Below are 24,036 nucleotides of genomic sequence, written 5' to 3'. Positions count from 1 at the left end.
CCTCCACCCATGTGCCCAGCCACGTGGGCATCTCTTTAACCACTACCTTCCACCCACCGTTCCACTCATCCACCTGATGGGTCCATCCATCTGCCAGTCACTATGGCCACTCAGGACACCCCGGCTGCCACCTCCTAGTCAGATACTCTGAGGAAGGCTCCTGGGCTCCCGAGGACGGCCTGATAAGCAGCCATTGACCGAGGGAGAATTAAGCTTGGCTTTTCAAAGGACAGAAAGGTGGCACTGAGTCCTGAACCTGGGGATGGGGAGGGAGGGTGCGGCACACTTCACAGAGAAAACAGGGCGTGCAGGGCCTTCCAGGTCATGGTACTGTGTCCCTGCACCGCGCCACCTGCAGAGGATGGCCAGGCTGACGGAGGTCACCTGAAAGTGATGTTGCCCAACCAGCAGGGGGGCGCAACCACAGCTCGAAAGATCCCTGCAGAGAGGCTTTGCCGGATTCCCCCCTTCCTCAGCTGTGGGCAAGGATAGCAGCTCCTTCATTTTATTTTAGACTTCTTTTGGGGGGGGGCTCACCCGGGGCACATGGAAGTTCCCAGGCTAGGGGTGGAATCCGAGCTGCAGCTGCTGGCCTACACCACAGCCACAGAAACTCGGGATCCAAGACGCATCTGCAACCTACACCACAGCTCACAGCAATGCTGGCCAGGGATTGAACCCTCGTCCTCACAAATCCTAGTCAGATTCAATACTGCTGAGCCATGATGGGCGCTCCAGTTCCTTTACTTTAAATGCCAGCACATCAGCTGTGACCCATCAGCTTAGCAACAGAAGGACACGTCCCGAGAGAATGGATGCAGCAGACAGATTTAAAGGCATTAGGGAGAAGCGGGGACATCCCTCCTGGTCCCATGAGCTAACTGGGCTCCGCCTTCATGTGCTGAAACCCCAACCCACCCCCGCCTAGAATGTGATGGACTGAGGCTCTTTAAAGAGGTGATTACGGTAAAATGAGGTTGTTGGGGTGGATCCGAATCCAATCTGACAGGTGTCCTTAAGAGAAAGAGGACCGAGGGATGACCAGGCAAGGACACGGGGAGCTGGCTGCCTGCACGTCCCGCAGAGGGGCCTCGGGAGAAACCAAGCCTGTTGACACTGGGTCTTAGACTTGGGACCGCAAGCTGTGACAAGGTATCTGCTGCTGACGCTGCCCAGTCCCCAGCAGTCCATCACGTCAGCCAAGAGAACTGCAACCCCTTGCTTTCAAGGTCCCCTGTCACAGGGGCAGAATGTATACAGGAAGCAGACCTCCATCAGGCATGACAATGAGGCTTGGAGATCAGGGCAAAACCCCCGAAAACAGTGGGCGCTGGCGGGTTAGGTCCTGATGGGGAAGGTGCACAGCTCGCGGAACAGCAAGGCTGGGGACAAGCAAACACTGCACACACACCAGCTGTCTTCCCTGCACCAGCCAGAGGTCCCCTCCCCTCCTCGCCCGAGATGCGCCAGCACCACGTAACTTTTTACAAAGAGGATAATTATGAGTCACCGCTTCAGTGCTAAGTATCAGGGTTTGTCCTTCCCTCCTGTACAAGGAGGTCCTCTGGGGACAGAACCTTTGTCCTACTTCTCTGTATCTGGAACACAGACTCTCGAGCCTCACGAAAATGTTCTCCATTGGATCTGCATGAAGAAATCACTGTTAGCTTGATGCTGTCCTGGTACCCCAACCAAGACAACAAAAACCATTCTTCATGGTCACGTTCCAGGTAACAAGTCAGCAGTCTCAATTCTTTATTCAGACACATGACATTAATTTTATGCAAAACACCGGGCACCTTTACATCCTTGCATGACAGATTTGGCTTTTGGTGACTTGGCCTGACGTGCCCTTTCGTGTATTCTCAAACGTGAGGTTTCGAGCACACTATTTCTTGCTGGGACTTCAGAAAATAAACATTCGCTGGAAGAAGTTGAAAACAGCCCTTCCGTGTTCCTCTGCTAGAATTACACTGGGTCTCAGCACTCTCTCAAAGCACACACAACGGTTCTCAAAATTGCTGAGTTTGGTAGCCCCAAACCAGAAAGCCTCTGGAACACTCTCCTCCAGCGTGGTCATGCGGTCTGCGGGGAGTCACGGTCGTGACCCATACAGCCTGTGGTCTGTTGCCCGTTCCTCTCGAGCCTTTCACTGCTGATGACGCCACCTACCCCACCCCCGACACACACACACACACACACGATGTGCACATTACAGCCATTTGTGAGGACTCTGCCCAGGGAGGAGAGGAGCCGACGAACGCCAAGCACCTGAGGGCTCTGCGGTGTCAACCCTCGAGGCCTCAGAGCACAGCGTGCCCCCCACACCCCGCCCCCGGCGGCAGGGCCTGAAGACTGTGGCTGGCTCTCGGCACGCGATCGGCTTGGAATCCAGAGACGTAAAGCTACAGTCATGCTGCTGAGACACAGCGCCATTCCGAAGCTGTATCATTCATCAGCCTTCCTCTGTCGCTCAGGGCTTTCGGGTCTGGGCCATGCAGCCTGGCACACAACGGCAGTGACGTCCCACACAAGCATGCACACGACACCACGCCTGCTCCCTCAGAGCCACGCCAGTAACCGACGCTCTTCTTGAAGGCCAACGCACTCTGTTCAAAGCCAGATGAAATAAAACCCCCTTACCTAAGGCTCTCAAAGGCAAACATTTACGTTGGTTCTCTCTGCAGCAGAACCCTTCATTCTGAGGTTGGTGTTTAATTCGAATATCGAACCAATCACCGGAGATTCTCCAGGCAACAGGAAGATCTGCATTCAATGACTCGTGTACAAATTCGATCCCGTTCCTCCCTCAGCCCTTTCAAAGTAAGGTTGTACCACAGCTCCCGCAATGACCTACCCCTCCTTCTCCTGCCCTCCTCATGTGGGAGGGGCAGCACGACATGGCACATTTCATCTAAATTCCATCCACCCTCATGGCTGTGAGGACACATTTGTTGGTTGGTTGGTTGGTTTTGTTTTTGGCTGCCCCATGGCATGTGGAGCTCCCAGGCCAGGGATCAGATCCAAGCTGCAGCCAGTCCGGATCCACTGTACCAGGCCGGGGATTGAACACACGTCCCAGTACTCCCAAGCCACTGCCAATCCTGTGACACCACAACAGAAGCTCCTGTGAGGACACGGCCCATGACTCATGGCCCGTGACAGCACAACACACGGCTCCCATTGAGCTTTCAGATGCTCTGATCCTGTCCTGGGGAGCCATCTGATTTGATCTGTTTTAAAGCCCAAAATTAACTCATTAAATAAGGCCAATCCAGAAAGGATCACCCCGGTTCTTGGACTCACGATCCTTCCAGACAGCGTGGACTGCCAGCCCCAGCAAGCCACTGCACCTAAGACGTTAACACATCAAACATCTGGACAATGCCTTTCATGCAAGCCCATCACACTGGATTTCTCCTTCTGTCAACGTCAAGAACTTTACTGTATGCAAAACACAGCAGCTGTTAGGAGGACCCAAAATGCCACAGTGGTGTAGGACGCATCCCTGCCCTTGGGATGCTCCTCCTGCCGCAGGGCTCTGGTCCTGGAGATGCTGGAAATCACGTCTGCTTTGCAGCCACTTCAGGTCTGCCAGAAACCAGACGCCCACCAACCAGGTTACCAAGCACTCGCCCACCACAAGGCAGCCTGCCCCCGAGACGCCTTCTCAGCCCCCGCAGATCCCAAATCCTCCTACCTTTGGGGGGGACGTCCCTCCTCGGCCAGGACTGCGGAGAAAAGCTCTCTCTGCTCACGGGGCTCCTCTGCCTCCCGCCGCAGGTCCACAGAAGCTTCCTGCCAGGGGCAGCACAACGAGACGCCCAGTCATCAAGCTGCCTCCTGCAAGACCTCTGTTACGACGAACCCCTCATTGTGGCCTCTCCCACAAGGGCGATGACGCAGCCTGCCGCCCCGGGCCGACAGCCGGCCAAAGTGTCTCATCGAAATGACTCAGCGAGACCCACGTCCCCTTGAGTTCTGGGCAGGAAGCAGAGCTCCTCCACGAGGGCTGTAAAAGTGTGGGACACACTGGCCAAAAAACCCTCATCAAATCGGATCCAGCTGGTTACAGCTCACGGCAGCCAGCCTCAAGCCCCGGTCTCGGAGTCTGGGACGCAAGCATGGAATTCACAGAAGTCTCTCGGCCAGGGCACCGCCAGGGCAGGAACACACACTCGCAGTGTTTGCAGCCTCTGGGCACCAGGAGGCCACACAGAAACCAGCAGCTCTCTTCACGCCCATTCATTACTGTGCAACAAACTGATTACTCGTTCTTTTTAAAAGAAACTCTATCTGATGCTGCAGGACTTTTCTTTGAAATACACACATGCAGAATTAAGGGGCAGAGAAATCAGAGAAAAGAGGGAGACTGCATACAGGTGTTTTTATTTCATGTTTTTTTTAATGGCCACACCTGCAGCATATGAAAGTTCCCAGGCCAGGGATTTAATCTGAGCTGCAGCTACAGAAATGCTCAATCTTTTAACCCACTGTGCTGGGATAGGGATTGAACCAGTGCCTCCACAGCAACCTGAGCCACTACAATCAGATTCTCAACCCACTGTGCCAGAGCAGAAACTGCAATATGTGGGGTTTTAGAAAGCTTAAAGTCAACTTTCGCTATCAAAACTCCTACTTAAAAAAAAAAAAAACCGCAGGAGTTCCTGTTGTGGCGCAGTGGTTAACAAATCTGACTAGGAACCATGAGGTTGCGGGTTCGATCCCTGCCCTTGCTCAGTGGGTTAAGGATCGGGCGTTGCTGTGAGCCGTGGTGTAGGTCACAGATGTAGCTCGGATCCCATGTTGCTGTGGCTGTGGTGTAGGCTGGCCGCTACAGCTCCGATTTGACCCCTAGCCTGGGAACCTCCATATGCCATGGGAGCGGCCCTAGAAATGGCAAAAAGACAAAAAAAAAAAAAAAGTATTTGACAAAAAAAATCCACGAAATATACTAAAAATATTAAGTGATATATATCAGTGTTTGAAAAGTGTCTATCATACATTGTCTTAGGCCTTTTGGCAAAGCACCTCTTTTCATTTCAGAGGAGAACTCAGCATTTTCTATTATTTCCCCCAATTTCCTCCTTTCATATTAAACGGAAGCTAATCAAAGAGAAAGGCAGCCAAAACAAGAACTGACAATGAGGCTGGGAACTCCAGATGTGGGTGAAAACAGGACACTTGCAGTTGTCATGAATGTATCAGCTTTGTCCCCAGGCCCCTTTCACACAAGCTGATACCAGAAGAGCTGGTGCCCGGAAACACTCAGACAGCTGGACACAAGTGACACCGACACTGGGCCATTCTGGGGTGTCCTATGTGCCCTACGATGGGGTCAGGGCAGCTTTGTTCTGCTCATGGCAGGATGCTTACCTGCTTGTAGAGGTCCGTGGAGGGCGAGGACCTGGACCTTTCATGGATGTACGGTGGCCTCTCCTGTTGGTCCAGACCCACTTCCAGGATGTCATCTGCAGAGTGGTACCTCCCGGCGCTCCTGGCTTCCGGGGCTTTCCTCTGTTCCCTCCACGAGGCTTGATACTCGGCAAATGTTCCAAGTCTCTGAGGCGGGTCCGATCTTCCCGCCTTTCCCCCGTTCCCAGGTCCCGCTGTCTGTGGCCTCTCCGGCTTTTCCTTGGGGAACCCACAGGGCCCCGGCCTCCGCCCAGGCCGCTGGCCAGTGGGCTTGCTGGTTTCCTCAAAAAACTTCCACCTGTCGGCAAACGTGCGCACGGTCTCATCGGGAGGTCCAGGGTACCGGCGCGGGGGGTCGTCCCCCGCGAGCCCCACCTCGTTCATCTTCTCGGGCTCGGAGTACGACTTCAGCTTCTGCGCGGCCGTGAAGCGCCTGCGGCCTCCGATGCGCGGGGCGGGCAGCGCGCTGCCGCCACCACTGGTAGCGCACGACGGCGGCCTGGCCGGAGCCACCTCCCGGACGCGGGGGCCGGTGTCCGGGTCTACGTGACTGGGCTCCAAGTCGCGGCGCCTAAATGATGTGGCCCTCAGGACGCGGGCCTGGGCCTCCTTCAGGTGGTCCTTGTAGGAGCTGGTGACGGTGGCTTCCGGGGCAGTCCCCGCGCCCCCCGCCTGGTGCGCCCCCCAGCCACGCACCTCGGCCTCTTCCTCCTCCTCCTCCTCCTCCTCCTCAGCCCCGGGGCCGGCCAGCGTGGCTGTGCTCCTGCTCTTCTGCAGCCTGGCTCGCCGCAGCTGGATCTCGTTCCTCAGGGTGGTGGCGAACCGGTCGCTTCTCCGCATTGGCTTGCCCGCCGGGGCCTCGAGTGCCAGCCTCTCCGCGGCGCCATCAAAGCTGGGCTCGGGCCGGCGTGCCCCTTCCCGGGTCAGCGAGTGCAGCATGGGTGTCTGCAGGGGACAGATCTCGCCGCCACCCTGGTCGGCCCACGTGAAGTCACCTGCCACCTTCTTCAGGCTGGCTTTGTCCAAGAGGCTGCCGCTGGGCAGTTCCGTGGCTCCGGCCGCCCTGTCCGCTGGCATGGCCCTCCCTCTCTGGCGGGCGCCCGGCGCCCCCTCGAACCCGGACGGGTAGGAACGGGGCTGCGCGTCTGGGGCACCTCCCTGGAGACAACGCCTGGAGGTCACGCAGTAGTAGCGGCTCTGCGCGCCACCATCACCCTTCCGGTCAGCAGCGCTGGGCCACCCAACCTGAGTGGGGCTGTCATCCTGGAATCCCTCCGCAGGGGGCTGCTCCCTGAGCCATGTGGTGGCTCTGGGCCCCTCGCGGCAGAAGGGGCTCTCGTCGCTGGAGTGGCGTGGGTGCTGGCACCTGTAGGAAGCTTGCGGGCAGCGCACGTCCGTGCTGGACAGGGAGGCCTGAAGCCGGCTGGGTGCGCCACTGTCGCAGGGTGGCCATCCATAGTCCAGGTACGCACCGGGCACCCAGCCTGAGCCCCCAGCTCTTCTCGCATCGTTTGCGGGCCCGGGTCTCTGCAGGTGCTCGGCCACTTCCGGTCTCCAGTCGCCATGGGCCTGAGCGCCCACCAGGCCAGGAAAGTGCTGAGAGGTGGCCGCCTCTGCGAACGGGCCCTGGGTCTTCTCGTGGCTCTTGGTGGCAGCGAAGCTGTCACGGCGGAGAGGGGGAGGGGGTGGGGGAGGGGACGAAGGGGCTTTTTTCTTCTCGGGAACATACCAGACTGGCCCAAAAGTGGACCTTCCAGAAGCAGCCAGCTTGGGCTCAGCGCTGTTCTCAGGCCTGGGGCTTCTGCTGCTGTCACAGGGGACCCTGGGTGGGAAGCACCCAAGCCTCTCCTCCACGCCCTGCGGGTCCCCGGCAGTCAGGCCCTGCCGGCCGCCGCCCGCTGCGGAGGCCTCCCAAAGGCCCACTTTGTAGAGAATGTTCTCGGCGGAGGAGGCGTCTGCCTTGGGCAGGGTGTGGTCCGGCGTGCTGGAGCTGGTGGAAAAGGAGCCGTAGGCCGAGTCCCGCTTGCTCGGGCCGCCCAGGTGGTCGATGCTGCTGTTGGACTTGGCAGCCGAGAGGCGCCCGGAGGGGGAGGACTGGGCAGGCTGGTCCAGGCTGTCCACGCTCCCCAGGGAGCTGAAGTGGCCAGAGGCGCGCTGCAGATTCGTCTGCTCCCATGCGCTGCCGGACAGGTCCTGGGAGGAAGAGCTGGAAAAGGAGAAAAACCACAGGCAACGGCGGGCGTTAGAGTCGAGTTGCAGCAAAGGGACAAGAGTCACAAGGCAGGCGGACGCGGCGGGCCCCAGGCGGAGGCATCAACGCGGGCGCCGACAACCGTTCTGCAACAGGGTCGCTGGACGCAGTACATCTAAATTCCTGTATTTCAAAGAGCAGCTTTCTCAGATTCAGACTCTGAAAACAAACTCATGGTTCCCACAGGGGAAAGCTGGGGGGCGGGGGGAGTATTAATTAGGATTGGGGGATTAACATATACCCGCTACTATATATAAAATAGCTAATCATCAAGGACCTCCTGTATGGCACAGGGAACTCCACTCAGCAATGGGGAATAACCTAAATAAAAAGAATGGATATATGTACAACTGGATCACTTTGCTATACACCTGAAACTAACACAACATTGTAAGCAACTGTATTCCAATATAAAATAAAAATTACAATAAATTAGGAACAAAAAGAAATCTCAAAAAAATAAATAAAATAAATACCTCTTCCTAAACAGACACCTGCAATGACATGGAGTAGGTTTCTCACCTCAGCACCCACCCCAAGGCTGGCTGAAGTCCACAGCAGACAGCAGCGGGCCCTGCCCATATCAATACCTTTACTGTTGTCAATTAAGGTGGGTGGAAGGCGACCTGCACCCCATGAGCTAAGAACGGCTTTTAGATTTAGTGGGAGGAGGGGAGCAGGATCAAAAAGTATTTCCTGATCGGTGAGAATTACATGAAATGCAAATTTCAGGGCTCAAAAATAAAGTCTGATGGGAACTCCTGCATGGCTGTTTACACACAGTGTGGAGCTGCTTCCCAAGACAGAGCTGAGTAGCTTCCACAGGCACTGGCCTGAAATACGATCAGGAGTCCCTTACAGAACAAGTTTGCAGACCCTGGTTTAGTGCAAGAAATGGTTCTTACTATGCACGGCTGACACTCAAAACACAACCAAAAGAGAATGATGTTTAGGAGTTCCCGTTGTAGCTCAGCAGCAACGAACCTGACTAGTAACAAATCCTACTAGTATCGATGAGAATGCGGGTTCGATCCCTGGCCTCACTCAGTGGGTCAAGGATCTGGCATTGCCATTGGCTGTGGTGTAGGCTGGCAGCTGCAGGACCAATTCGCCCCCTCGCCTGGGAACCTCCATATGCTGCAGGTGCGGCCCTAAAAAAGCAAAAAATAATTTAAAAAATTTTTTTAAAGATTGATGTTCAAATTAAAAAGCTGAGTGATAACATTACTTGTCCAAACCCAAATACTGAAGTACAGGCGTACCTCATCTGGCTGCAGTTTGTGGTTACTGCACTTTTTACCAATCGAAGGTCTGCGGCAATCCTGCATCAGAGCAGGTCTATCAGTGCCATTTTCCCAACACCATTTGCTCACTCTGTGTATCTGTCACTTTTTTTTTTTTTCCTTTTGAGGCCACACCTGTGGCATATGGAAATTCCCTGACATATGGAATTCCACAGCCACAGCAACACTGGATCCAAGCTGCATCTGTGACCTACACTGCAGCTGCAGCAACACAGGATTCTTAACCCACTGAGAGAGGCCAGGGATTGAACTTGAATCCTCATGGATACTAGCTGGGTTCTTAACCTGCTGAGCCACTGGGGAAACTCCACATTTTAAAAATTATTGCAATATTTCACATTTTTTCATTATTGTTCTCTTCCTTATGGTGATCTGTGATCACTGATCTTTGGTGTTACTATTGCGGAAAAGATAAATTTACTGAAAGCTCAAGCGATGATGAGCCCTTTTTAGCAATTAAGTATTTTTAAATTAAGGCACGTACATTTATTTTTAGACATAATAGTGGATACTTAAAGCTCTCAAAGGTGAAACTATTTCTCCAGGCATGCTAAGTGTTTTCATTAAAGCTCAAGGAAGCTCTAACCCTCATGCCTCAAGAAACAACAATGTGGCCACTTGGGATTTAAGGAGAACCAGGATGAGAAAGAAAAATGTGTGACCAGGGCAAGGAGGTGATGACAACCTGGGTTCCACATCGTGTCCTCAGGGGACAGACCAGGTACCCTTTCCAGAAACAGAGCACATCCGGGTCCATCCCGTCACCGATATTCCTGTACAGATTGTTCCAGGAGATCGTAGCTCCAAGCGCGTATAAATAAAGCTGGGCACTGTTTCCACAAGGCATAGATGTTGTTTTAATCAAGAAACTGCCAGGAGTTCCTGTAGTGGCTCAGCGGAAACATCTAGCATCCGTGAGGACTAAGTTCGATCCCTGGCCTCGCTAGAGGGGGTTAAGGATCCGAGGTGTGTCACAGGTGAGGCTCGGATCATGTGCTGCTGTGCCTATGGCATAGGTTGGTGGCTACAGGTCCGATTTGACCCCTAGCCTGGGATCTTCCATATACCACGAGTGCACCCCTTCAAAAAAAAAAAGAAACCGACAAATGGATTTCACGGAGATTCTATTAGATTAAGTTGCTCCGATAATGAAACGTAAGAGAGCACACTTTTTACTGCAGTTTTTACCACTTGGATGAGCATCTGGTTTTTCAAAAATACCCTGGGCTGCAAATATTCTAATCTCACATGGCTTTCAATAGGTAATACTGGGTTGAAGATGTTTTTCCTACACATGATGTAAGCACTTTATTTTGCAAATTTGCAACAGACCAGGATTTTCTAAGAGCCAAAAATTGATTCTGAGGTAGTTGCATTGGCGCCAAACACACGCAGACATGCATATCCCGTAGATATGCATGCACACACGCGCACACAGATACACATATACTCTCACACGTGCACTTGCAGACACCCCAAAGGCACACTACTTGCTGTTACTATCATCCTTCTACCAGACTAGTGAAGACATGGCCACTAAGTCGAGGTGACTGTCAGCACACTGTGACCGGCAGGAACAGCTCCACGCCAGCTCCCTCATGGTGCTGCCACATGTTTGCCTGGCATTAGCCACTCTGTCCATGAAATGTGGGCTGCAGGTAAGCCAGGTGGACCGTCACTCCCCCTCCCACTGGCTCACAATTCTCATGTTCTCTGTTTCACAGTCATCCAGAAACCAGCAGGCCCCCCATTCAGCATCTACTTAGGATAAAAACTCTCAAAAAATGGGTACAGAAGGAACATACCTCAACATACTAAAGGTCATATGTGGAGTTCCCATTGTGGCTTAGTAGAAACTCCTAGAACTCAATGAATTTGGTCAAGTCATAGTATATAAAATTAATATACAGAAATCTGTGGTATTTCCAGATACTAAGAGCAAACTTTCAGAAAGAGAAATTAAGGAGATAACCCCGTTTACTATCACATCAAAAAGAATAAAAGACCTAGGAATAAATCAAACTAAGGAGGTTGAAGACTTGTACTCAGAAAACAGCAAGACACTGAATTAAAAAAAAAAAAAAAAAAAAAATGGGAGTTCCCGTCGTGGCGCAGTGGTTAACGAATCCGACTAGGAACCATGAGGTTGCGGGTTCGGTCCCTGCCCTTGCGCAGTGGGTTAACGATCCGGCGTTGCCGTGAGCTGTGGTGTAGGTCGCAGACACGGCTCGGATCCCGCGTTGCTGTGGCTCTGGCGTAGGCCGGTGGCTACAGCTCCGATTCAACCCCTAGCCTGGGAACCTCCATATGCCGCAGGAGCGGCCCAAGAAATAGCAACAACAACAACAAAAGACAAAAGACAAAAAGACAAAAAAAAAAAAAAAAATGAAGATGGCATACATGGATGGAAAGACAGACCATGTTCATAGATTAGAAGATTGTTGTTCAAATGACCATGCTACCCAAGGCAATCTACAGATTCAATGCAATCCCTATCAAAAAACCAAGGGCAGGAGTTCCCGCTGTGGCACAACAGGATTAGTAGTGTCTTGGGAGCACTGGGATGCAGATTCAATCCCCAGCCCAGCACAGTGGGTTAAGGATCCAGCATTGCTGCAGCTGCAGCTGAGGTCACAACTGCAGCACGGATCTGATCCCTGCCCTGGGAACTCCTTATGCTGTGAGGCAACCAAAAAAGAAAAAGAAAAACAAAAATCAAGGGCATTTTTCACAGAGCTAAAATAATTGAAAATTTGTATGGAAATAGGAAAGACCCTGCACAACCAAAAATAAAAAAATCTGAAAGAACAGAGCTGGAGAAATCATCTTCTTTGACTCGATTATGCTACAAAACTACCAACATCAAAATAGTGTGGTACGGGGGGGGGGGGGGGCGGAGACAGACACATAGATCAATGGAACAGAATGTAGAGAGCCCAGAAGTAAATCCACACACTTGTGGTCAATTAATCTACTACAAAGGAAGCAAAAATATACAATGGAGAAAACACAGTCTCTTCAGTAACTGGTGCTGGGAAAACTAGACAGCTACATGTACAAGAATGAAATGAGAACACTCTCTAACATCATATGCAAAAGTAAACTCAAAATGGATCAAAGACCTAAATGTAATAAGACCAAATACTATAAAACTCCTAGAGAAAAACAAAGACAGAACGCTCTTTGACATAAGTTGTAGGAGTATTTTTTGGGATCCGTCTCCGAAGGCGAAGGAAACAAAAGCAAAAATACACAAATGGGACCTAATTAAAACCAAAGGCTTTTTCAGAGGGAAAGAAACCAACAAAATAAAAAGACAACCTACTGAATGGGAAAAATATTTGCAAATGATATGACCAAGGAGGGGTTAATATGCAAACTATATCAACAGTTCATACATCTCAGTATCAAAAACACAAATAACCTGATGTAAAAATGGGCAGATCTGAATACGCCTTTTTCCATAGGAGGCATAGACGGCCCATGAAAAGATGCTCCACATTGCTAATCAGAGAAATGCAAATCAAAACCACAATGAGGTATCACCTCACACCTGTCAGAAAGGTTATCCTCAAAAAGAACATAACAAATGCTGAAGAGGGTATCGAGAAAAGGGAACCCTTGGGCACTGTTGGTGAGAAAGTAAGAATGGTCCTCAAAAGGCTAAAACTAGAACCACCACATGAACCCGCAACCCCACTCCCGGGCGTATAGCCATAGAAAACGGGAACACATATTCAAAAAGATACACACAACTCCATGTTCACAGCAGCGTTATTTACAATCGTCAATATATGCAAGCGACACAAGTGTCCATCAACAGACGAATGGATAAAAAATATAAATACACATATCTTGCTATATATCTTAGTGTATACAAACACACACACTCTCACACACACATGTGCCCGCAAAATGGAATACTGCTCACTCATTTAAAAAAAAGATTGAAATGTTGCTAGCTATATTAACGTGGATGGATCTGGAAGGTATTATTATGTTTAGTGAAGTAAGTCAGACAGAGAAAGACACATCCTGTATAGTATCACTTATATGTGCAAACTAAAAAATACATAAATGAATGTAACAGAACAGAAACAGACTCACAGGTACAGAGAACAAACTAATGGTGACCAGTGGGGAGCGGGAAGAGGGGGAGGGCACGATAGGGGGAGATGAGCACAAACTACTCTGTATCAAATTAGCTGCAAGGACATCTTACACAGCACAGGGAACAGAGCCCAACTGTTCTAGTAACTACGAATGGAGGATAATCTATAAAAATTCTGGATCACGTTATACACCTGCAACTCCTATAATATTGTAGAGTAACTACACCTCGACAAAAAATACTTACGTAAAATAAATTCAGAAAGGTCCTAGGACAGCAAGGCAGGGAGGTCACGAGTGTCACGGGATGTGGAACCAGCCTCCCACCCCAGCGGGGCAGGACGGAGCACCTACCTGGCGTGGTGCCGGCCGGGCCAGGCGGGGCAGGTGCTGCTGGAGGAGAGCGAGGAGGTGGACGACTCGGGGTGGCCGTCGGAGAACTTGGTGGCATGCCAGGAGTGCGGCCTCCAGCTCAGCTCGTTCCTCCTGAAAGAGGCGCAGACAGCTCAGGAACTTCACACCCAGGACAGCTTCAGGCCAGGACAGGAGCAAGAGGCGGAAAAAGTCCACGGGATTTATGGCACGGCCTTCGGGGGCTGCCGCTGGGTCCGGACACCAGCCCTCCCTGGAGGTATTTGCTCCTGGACAACTTCCCTCACGGCAGAGTGAGCCTCACGGGCTCCAAAGGGAAGCAGCCCTTAGGCTTCCAAACTTATGCCAAGTCCAAAAATACACCCCATCCCCGCCCCCACAAGCCCACAGAGGAAACTTGTGTTTTCCGAGTCAGTGTGACGCTGCACAGGCCCCTGGCCTCCTTGAGGAGAAGCCACTGGCTGGGGAAGGGCTCGGGGGCTCCCCACTCAGCTGGGTCCCGCAGAGCTTCCACTGCGCTTCCATTTATCCACTCCCTGAGCGAAGTCAACACGGATACCCCGGAGTGCACGGGAACTAGGGCACACCTGCTCCTCTGAGCCTCCCAGGGGGTGTGAGGTCACCTGAGGGTCCCCCCCGAATCATAGGAACCACCACACCCTAGACTGCGAGGCTCCCGCCAGGGCTCTGGACATGGCAGGGGCCTTCCTGCCCCCTCTATACTGCCCCGCCATCTGCGGGTGGTTTCTTAGGGCTTTAGCCGCTCCTGCCCAGGGGGGGCTGAGGCGTGCCCAGCTGGGAAGCCCTAGAGCTGCTGCAGGATCGTCACAGAGCCTCCAGGAGAAAGCTGCCAAGTGAGGAGACCGGCCACGCTCGCCTCTCCTCTTCCTTCAACTTAGGGCAGAACTGCCCGCCCCCCGGGGACACTTTACAGCTGCATCAAGATCGGAGAAGGAGCACCATTAGGCCTCCGGCATTCTGCCAAAAAGCAAAAATCTTAAAATTATACAATAAAGGAGTTCCTGTCGTGGTGCAGTGGAAACGAATCCGACGGAATCATGAGGTCGCGGGTTCGATCCCTGGCCTCACTCTGTGGGTTAAGGATCCAGTATTGCCGTGAGCAGACGTGGGTCGCAGACGTGGCTCGGATCTGACACGGCTGCGGCTGTGGTGTAGACTGGCAGCTACAGCTCTGATTTGACCCCTAGCCTGGGAACCTCCATATGCTGCGGGTTAGGTCCTAAAAAGACCAAAAAAAAAAAAAAATTATACAATAAAGCATATTAAAGAAAACCCCCGAAGCCTTTATAACATAAACCTTCAGATAATTATGGAGGAAAAGTACATGGATGGCAAAATGTAGAACGTGTTGCCTTTATGGTGGTTTCCCATGACTGAAAGCATAAAACAGATGAATTCATCACATCACAAAAGTAAAGGGATCGTAAAACCAAGACTGTACCTCATAGAGTTTCTCAAAATCCTCATAAGGAAAGTTCGGGCCACGTGAATTTCATTTTCAGATGGCTTTTTCTGTGCTATAATATCCATAACTTCTTTCATCTTCCTTTATAGTTAGTTAATGAAGGCAATAAACTAGACTGAAAACTGCAGACAAAAGGGCAAAAAAAGGCTTGGACACTGTGGCAATATATGTCAACCCTATACTTGGTATGAGCGGGGGATGAGCTGGTTTACTGTGGCAGCCTCGCTCCGTGCGTAGAATGTTTAAAATACAGGCGGACCTCAGAGATATCTGCGTTGGGTTGCAGATCATCACAATAAAGGGAGGATTTTTTTAGACAAGAAAGAGAGCTAGTGACATGAATTTTTTGCTCTCCCAGTGCACATAAAATTTATGTTTCCACTATCCTACAGTCTATGATGGGAGTTGTGCAACAGCATCATGTCTAAAAACAATGTACAGACAACTTAAAAATACTTTCTTGCATAGTATGAGAAAAACAATGTGTATATATATATGAGTGGGTCATTTTGCTGTACAGCAGAAATTGGCTCAACATGGTAAATCAATTACAATTTAATAAAATTTTTAAATACTTTCTTGCTAAAAAATACTAACCATCTGAGCCTTCAGTGAGTCCTAGCAGTAACAGTAGCAGTAACGTCAAAGAGCACAGATTATAGATACCATAACAAATACAATCAAAAGTTTGAAATACTGTGAAAATTACCAAAATGTGACACAGAGGTACCAAATGAGCAAATACTGCCAGAAAAAGGCACCCACAGACTTGCTTGACACAGGAGTGCCCCAACCTTCAGCTTGTTAAAAAGCACAGGGTGTGTAAAATACAATTAAGTGAACTACAGTAGGACAAGGTATGCCTGTATACAGACAGGGGCTTGCACTCTGAGAAGATACAGTCCACAGTTATGGTACTAACCACGGCTTGGGAAAAAAAAAAGAAAGAAAACAGCGTGAAAAGGGGTGCGCCTGCAAGCTCTAAGTGAGGAATCACAGCTCTTGGGGACAGAGAAATTTTCTTAAAAACTGTGTGCTTTTGTCAAGTCCTCGGACTTTCCTAGAGTACAATGAATGTATCTGGGAACCGTGGGGGCGTTAGGTGGTTTCTGTTCGTCAGCCTCTCTGATGCCCTGAAACGGCTGGGTTTGTGCTGATAACATGGGGGCAATCTGGCTAAGCGCTGGTCTCTCGGTCACAGACCTGCTACGACACTGGACAGAAAAACCTGCTGCGGGGCGGGGGAGGGTTAGGACGGAATGCTCTGGCGCCACCTAGCGTTCCCAGGTGGAACGGAAACGACAGGGCCGCTTTAAATCCTTATTTCAACAAGACTCATCTGTTTCTACTCACACCTGAGATTCCTTCCACTCAGGTGGCTTCAAACCACCCGCCCCCCGGAAGTGTGGCGCCGCGAGGCGTGCAAAGGCCACAAGATGTGCCAAACCAGGCGAGCAAGACGCCCCGCCGTGAGGGCCTCGGGGAACTCGGAGCACCTGGGACCCGGTGCGGAGTTCAGCACCCTGCCTGCTCACGGGGCTGGAAAGGACGCGCACAACAGCAGGCACTGCAGCCGTCCCCTCCCGGGGCGATGCCTACTACGAGCAACCGTCGGCCCAGGCCCACCACCCCCGGGGTCACACAGCCCCTGGTGGACAGCAAACGCGAATGGGCCAGAGGGCTGTGAAAGGGAGCCCCCTGCGCACGCAAGGAGCAGACTGGGGAGCCCGGTCACGAAGCCCCTTCCGGAAGGAGGAGCAGGGAGGGTGGCCTCCGGCCCTACCAACAGCCGGGAGGGGCCTACGGAGCCGCTCCAGAGGCTGGAGGAGGGAGGGAGGGAGGGCGCGGAGGGAGCCGGCTCCGCCCAGCCCGAAGGCCCGCGCAGCTCGGCCCTAAGGTGCCCTGGGCAGTGCCACGGTGCAGGACAGAGTGGGCAGGGGGGCGCGGGGGACGGCCGTGACCGAAGAGAGCGGGGGTGGGGGTGCTGACCCCTCCCGGCGCAATCCCAGCAGCTGCAGAAACTACAGCGGCGGAGGCCAAGTCACGCCCGCCGGAGACGACCCTCCCCACGCGGTCAGCCCAGGGCGGGGGAGGAAATCCTGCTGATGCAAACGGCTAGTGCTGCTGGGACAGCTTAGAGAAGAGGCGTATTGTATGACGCACGGGACGTTTAAAAATTAAAAGGCCAAGATGACAAAATAAACCGTAACCTAAAGATGACCACGAATAATACCTCTGCATGTCTTTCTACCTGTTTCACACAGTGGGGAGCGTCCTGCAGGCGCGGGGGCGGCGCCCTCCCTCAGCAGCCCACCTGGTTTGGTGAGCATGTCTCCATGTCACCGTCACTCTTCTAATACGTAAATTTTTTTTTCTTCTTCTTTTTTTTTTTTTAAGGCCGCGCTCGTGGTCCATGAAAGCTCTCGGGCGAGGGGTTCGATTGGAGCCACAGCTGCTGGCCTAAGTTACAGCAAACAACGTGGGATCCGAGCCACGTCTGCGACCTACACCCCAGTTCATGGTAACGCGGGATCCTTACCCCACGGAGTGAGACCAAGGATCAAACCTGCATCCTCATGGTTACAGTCGGACTCATTTCCACTGCATCACAACAGGAACTCTAAAATGTCATTTTTAATCGTGCCTAATACTCCTTTTGTAAAATACTGAAAAGCGATGGTGTTGATGACACTGGGTTTTTCGGTTTCCAAACGGAATTATTCATCCTAATGAAGGGTCCCCTGAAATCATTCCCACAAGCTGCACACCAAAATTAATCCAAATTTTCCTCAATTTTTAGAAGTAACTTTATATGCTAGGTGGTATTTTTTTTAAGTAAGGAGTTTAGATCACAAATACAAAAAAAATGCTAGGGTATCACTGATAATTAAGAACAGATCTAGATATCTGAAATTCATTTTTAAAAGAATTACTAAAATAAGTGCTCCAATGAAATGTTTATCATTCACAGAAAGAGAATTCCCTACTCCCTTCAAAAAAAAAAAAATCATATGAATGCAGGGTTATTTTCCTAAGCTTTCCAAACGCAACAAACAAGTACTGCCTCATAAAATAAACACAGTGAGGTCAGTCCGACAGCGGCAGACCTTCAGGCTGGGAAGCCAATGAGAAAGGAAGAGCCCCCGTGGTTGGACTCCGTGGTGGGGGGCACGCACCAAGGGTGCTGCCTCAGGAAAACAAAATCAACAGTGATGCCCTGGGGTCACCTCAGAGGGAAGTGAATGGGGGCCAGGGCAGGGTTGCAGATGAAAGCCTGGCTGGGAAGCACCGCAAAAGCCCCCCCCCCGCGAGTCCTGGGGATGACAGGAGCAAGCTTCAGGCATAAGGGCAGCCCTCAGACCTTAGGGAAGGAGGGGGTGCAGAGGCCCCAAGGAACAGTCCCACAACAGGCACAGTCTCAGGAGATGCTGAGGCTGAAGAAAAGCGACAACTGTGGACACCCGCCTTATTCTGCAAAAACGAAAACACACGCATACAGAGCACAAAATAAAGCCTCGCCCTGAGCTGCCGCTTCCTTCCTGCTCCATCCAGCCTCTGGAGGACTGGGTCCTCACCAGCCTCTCCCCACTCCTTGTCTCACTACCTCCCACCACACCCATCTCCCTGTCACTCAGCTCTGGCTCCTGCTCTCCCTCCAGAACCCTCGGCTGCTCCCAGCTGCCATGGAGTTATTTCCCCAACCTTTCCGAACGCAGCAAACAGGTGCCATGGAGTGAAGTCCACGCCCCCGGTCCCGTGAGCGCCCTCCCTGGGCCAGGAGCATGGGCACTGCCGGGCACAGGCTGCGATGGCCCAAGTCCTCCTGGTCACTCAGAGGCGAGCTCAGATCTGGGGTGTGCTGCGCTAGGTGAGCTGCCTTCGCCCCTCGTCCCCTCCTGCCACCTCTTTAGGAGGCCCTGGTATCGTGATCAAAGATGGAGAGCCCTCCCTCCTCCGTCCGTCCGTCCTCCCTCCCTCCCTTCCTTCCATCAGAGCCACCGCTCATTAGAGCTTTTCCAGTCCCTGACGATCAGCCCACGCAGCCGCCAGCTCCTAGAGGGCAGGACCTCACAGCATCATGTTAGCCACGTGGCTGGAGGGATTCTAACACGCGTTACATGAATGTATAAACACGCAGGTCACCGCACGCGCTACGTGGCAGAGTTCTTTTCCCCGGCAGTGACATGACAACACAATGCCGTGGGTGGTGACATCACGCTTGATAAAACAGGATACGAGTCCAGTCTTTCCTGCCTTTATACACGAGAATGAAGATAAAAATTCCCACATGACCCAAGTAGCTCAAACAGATACAAGACATCAAAGCAGCGCTTTAAACAAATGCCAGAGCCGAGGGATGAAAGCATCGGGGTTCCTCTCCAGGAGGCTGGGCACCCCTTATCTGTGCCAGAGCAAAGGCAAGTGCACACGTGTCTCAGGCCCCGCTGCTCCCCGGGTGCATTAGCAGAAAAGACTGCCTAGAAATATCACACCATGAATGCAGGCGGAACTGGGGCAGACTCAAGTGACTTGGCTTTTTTTTATTAACTTTTTTTGGTGGGGGCATAACTATCTCACCCAGTAAGTACTACCAGCACTAAAAAGGCTTGATCCAAACCACCCCTATTCACAGTCCGTATTCCCAGCAGCTCAACACACAGTTTAGTTCAACTCGATGTTTTCAGACTGACACCAACGCAACTTCCTGGCTACATTTCAACAGAATGGATTTTTGGGCCAAGACACTTAACTGTGCAAGCATTAATATAACTAAGAGTCAGAAGGCCTAAAGATTAGCCTCAGAGCTGGGGAGTCTTATACATAAGAGTTTAGAAACAGGAATTCCTGTCGTGGCATAGGGGAAACGAATCCAACTAGGAACCATGAGGTTTCGGGTTCAATCCCTGGCCTTGCTCTGTGGGTTAAGGATCCGGCATTGCCATGAGCTGTGGTGCAGGTCACAGATCTGGCATTGCTGTGGCTGTCGTGTGGGCTGGCAACTGGAGCTCTATTTTGACCCCAAGCCTGGGAACCTCCATATGCCGTGGGTGCAGCCCTGGAAAAGACAAAAAATAAATAAAAGAGAATAGAAACAAAAATAGGGGAAGCATTCTCTGCCAGTCTTAACATATTTTATAAACATCACTCACACACGCTGCAGTGCAAACAAAATTTTTACTTTTCACCACTCTCTTCTTGGCTAGACTAGGAACCGTCTCACGTAATTAGAGATTCATCGGATTAAACAGTTTACGCCACACAGTAAATCTAAATCTGAAAAGAAGCAACCTTTCACCCAAAAACCCCATTCCGATCTAGGTGGGTGTTTTCCCTCCGGATTTTATTTAGTAAAACCAGGAATGGACAACAGCCCCAACGAGTCCGTGTCTGACCAGCACAAACCTCCGAGTTGACTGTTTGAACAAATAGGCTCAGCAGCAAACAGCCATCATCGCCCACGCGTGCAACCTAGAAACCCTCTCCGAAACTGGAGCAAAGAACCTCAGATCACCCTCCACAAGCACGCGTGTTCACCAACACTCATCCGTGTCCCCACCAACACACACACCCTCCAGCTGGAACTCCTGGTTTCTGCCCCCCCAGGGGGCGGGGCAGGAGAGGGGGAGGGGAGGGGAGGGGGAGGGAAGGGGGAGGGAGAAGGGAAGGAGGAACCTGTGGACGTCCTAGCTGCCCCCTCTCCTCTTGCCGCTTCAAGAACATCCGCGCTCATGGATGCTGGGGCCACGCACGGAGCCCCCCTGTTCCAGGACAGCTCCAAGGAGCCGGCAGCAGAGGGGAGCGCAGCAGGGTGTCGGCTTGGTGCAGAACTCACAGCACCCTCCGTAACATCCAGAAACCCACGCCAACTGCAAGACACGTGCTCAGAGCAGGCACGGACCCCGTCACTAGACCGGACCCCTCTGTTCCTCCATGCCACCATGCCCAGCTAACCCTTGCAGCCCCCTTGCAGGCGCCCGCAGGGAACTTCCATCCTTGGGTGTTAATCTGCCTCTGAATGCGAGCTTAGCACACGTAATTAGAGTCAGGCAAGGTTTAAGGCCCTCAGCAACGAGGCAGGGAATAATCAATGTGAAGCACATGTATGGATAACTTGGGAAGGATGGGCTGGCAGGCACCCTCTGCAGTAAACAGGACTCAGAGTACCATCGGAATTTGGAAGAAAGACCACAAGAGTAATATTTAAAAGAGATTTTCCCTACAGTATTTGAAGCTGCATGTACTTTCTAGGAGCTGAACATACGGTCATCTGCCTCTGACCTGGCAACAAGCCCACCGCTGTCCCGAGGGCTTTCAGCCCCGAGCCACTCCTCATCCATCAGGGTAATGCTACAAGTGACCCAGTTCTGGGTCTTAACGTTTTGCACACACACGCACTTAAGCCGGTGGCAAGACCACTGCGGCCCTCGGGGAAATACCAGCCCTGATCTGCCCGGCAGGATCTCTGGGGCGGGACAGGACACCAAGGAAGAAAGCACAGGGGACACCTGTACAGAGACAGACGCGAGAAACGATGACCACATCTGCCTGAACTTTCCTGTGAGCCGCACTGTCTTGGCCAAGCAAAGACGGAGCAACCACGTGGCCGGGAGGCACGGCCGCCCCTCAGCCTCTCCGCCAACTCCCATCGCTCCTCGGAGGCTGTGAGTACCACCTGGGCATCTCGAAGGAGGACATGTGGGCACCTGGCGGGGGCTCCTGTTCCCCTCCCTCGTTTCCAGCTGACTCCACTCTGGGAGGAAGGAGCTGCTAGCTCTCGTCTGTCTGGGGAGAGACGGTGATCTGGGTTGGTCTCTCCTAACACGTCAATCCCCCGGCTGCCATTCCTTGACAAGATACCGGTGAAACCACACACCACCGCTTGGTGCCACTGGCCGCCCGGCATCCTAGGCTGGCTGCCAGGTGCCCTGCTCCCGCCACATGCTGAAATACAGCAGGTACACCCAGCGGCTGTTACGGCCGGAGGGAGTCGGCCTGAGAACCACGGTTGCACACTTTCCACAAGACCCCAGGTCCGGGTTCTACGCTGAGGTGCGCGCTTGCCCTTCCCCAGAACCTCCTGGCACCACCCAACCTGCGCTGGCCACTCCCCCCCCCTCGGACCCAGCTGTCCTCAGTCCTCAGCAAACAGCCACCCTTGGTCAGGGCCTGGAGGCAGGTGCCGAGGGCAAGGAAGCTAGGGTCATCCGGCCAACTCAGGTCGCGCAGCATTACGACTTACACGTCTGGCTCAGCTACAAATGCATTACAGAGAATCTTATACAAACTTGCATAAAGAATCCTAGAGTACACGTCCATTGGATCCTAAATAACAGAAACGTAACTGACCTAAGGCAGACGTCAGATTAGGGTTGCCTCAGAATGAAGAAAGAAGGGAACGCGGAGATGAGGCGGAGATTCGAAGGTGTTCAGACAGGGAAGAACACAAGTGACCACAGAAGTGAAATCGCTGAAACACTCACCGCAGCCTTCGAAAGGAGGCCGACGGGCAGCTGGCCTGGAGGTTTACAGGTCCTCTCACCACGGGCGTCTTCAGGACTTAGCAAAGTAACCCACCATGTGCCAGGTGGCAGCAACAATCCTACTATTAACTAATTAGCCCTTCTGCAAAATTTTATTCACATTTCTACATAAAGCACCCTTTCAGGCTTTTCTAATGGGCAAAAATAATACCTCCTGTATTATATGTAAATACACGGGGGCTTCTACAGTGTTGGTGGGAAAGTACCTTGGTACAGCTACTCTGGAGAACAGTATGGAGGGGCCCTAAAAATCTCAAAATTGAGTTACTCTATGATGCAGCAATCCCAGTTCTGGGCATATATGCCGAGAAACCTCGGGAGTTCCCGCTGTGGCTCAGCAGTAACGAATGGGACTAGTATCCACGAGGATGTGACTTCAATCCCTGGCCCCTGCTCAACGGGTTAAGGACCCGGCATTGCTGTGAGCTGTGGTGCAGGTCACAGATGCGGCTCGGATCCTACAAAGGCTAGAAAAAGAAAAAAAAAAAAAAAAAAAAGAAGGAAGGAAGGAGGGGAGGGAGGGCGGAGAAAGAAGGAAAGCTGTAATTAGAAGAGACCCACACACCCCGGGGTTCATAGCAGCACTATTTGCAGGAGCCAAGACAGGGAAGCCACCGAAATGTCCATGAAACAAGGCCACGTGCAGCACCACGGACGGACCTAGGGTTTATCAAACTAAATGAAGTCAAAGATAAATACACTTGTAGATGACATAACTTATGTGTAGAATCTTTTTTAAAAAATGATAGACGTGAACTGATTCACAAAACAGAAAGAGACTCACACAGAGAAAACAAATTTAGGGATGCCAGACGAGCAAGGCGGAGAGGGATAAATCAGGAGTTTGCGGGTACCAGATACACAGCGTTATCTATAAAGCAGATCAACAAGGATCTACTGCAGAGCCCAGGGAACTATATTCGGTACCTTGTAATCATGGCGCAGAGAAAAAGAATAAATATAGAGGTATCAGGATCCCGTTGCTGTACACACGGGAAATCAACGATACATCAACCAAATAAAAACCTGTAATTGTTAATATACATTGTTAAAAAATGTAAAACACCTGTTACTAAAAGCATGTTGAAAAAAAAAAAGCATTTGAACGATCTGCTTGGGGTGCTGTTATGTCCTGTTACATGGGTTCCTTAAAATACTAAACTCTGTCTAAAGCAGATAATCCTGCTGTGCAGCCCTCCCTTAAAAGGAAACCAAGAATTTGGAAGGCAGACCTGGGGTTTTCCACAGGGCTCCCGCCACCCCCTCAGAGCACAGGTCGGGTCCCCCTGCCCAAGACACGCCGGCAGCGCAACCAGCAGGCAGACCGCTGCCCCCTTCCCCCTTCCGTGCATGCACGCTGTGCTCTGAACATAGTTCCGGTGGTCTATTTTTTTTTTTCCCCCATGATACTGGACTTCAGAGTATTTCTTTTTTTTCTTCTAATTTTAATTTTCAATTTTTTAAACTATTTTATAGTTTTTAAACTCTTTTATAGTTTCTAGAGTAAATTATTTTACTATATTTACAGTTGTACAACAATCATCACAACCCAAGTTT

The 24,036-nt window shown here is 51.7% G+C and overlaps 1 protein-coding gene across 3 annotated transcripts in view; it reads right to left on the bottom strand.

Moving 5' to 3' along the window:
- SHROOM2 (shroom family member 2) overlaps positions 1-24,036 on the bottom strand; it is a 154,190-nt gene that overhangs the window by 49,452 nt on the left and 80,702 nt on the right. For all 3 annotated transcript variants that reach the window (XM_021079647.1, XM_013985875.2, XM_021079646.1), the window contains exons 3-5: positions 13,435-13,566; positions 5,377-7,621; positions 3,701-3,798 (exon numbers count right to left, since the gene is read on the bottom strand). In XM_021079647.1, coding sequence (XP_020935306.1) covers positions 3,701-3,798; positions 5,377-7,621; positions 13,435-13,566 — 2,475 coding nt within the window. The remainder of the gene's footprint in view (positions 1-3,700; positions 3,799-5,376; positions 7,622-13,434; positions 13,567-24,036) is intronic.

This window comes from Sus scrofa, chromosome X, assembly GCF_000003025.6.
Source record: "Sus scrofa isolate TJ Tabasco breed Duroc chromosome X, Sscrofa11.1, whole genome shotgun sequence".
In the NCBI taxonomy this organism is placed as follows: Eukaryota; Metazoa; Chordata; class Mammalia; order Artiodactyla; family Suidae; genus Sus; species Sus scrofa.
Note: the sequence above shows the minus strand (reverse complement) of the source record. Positions and strands in the feature narration are given on the sequence as shown.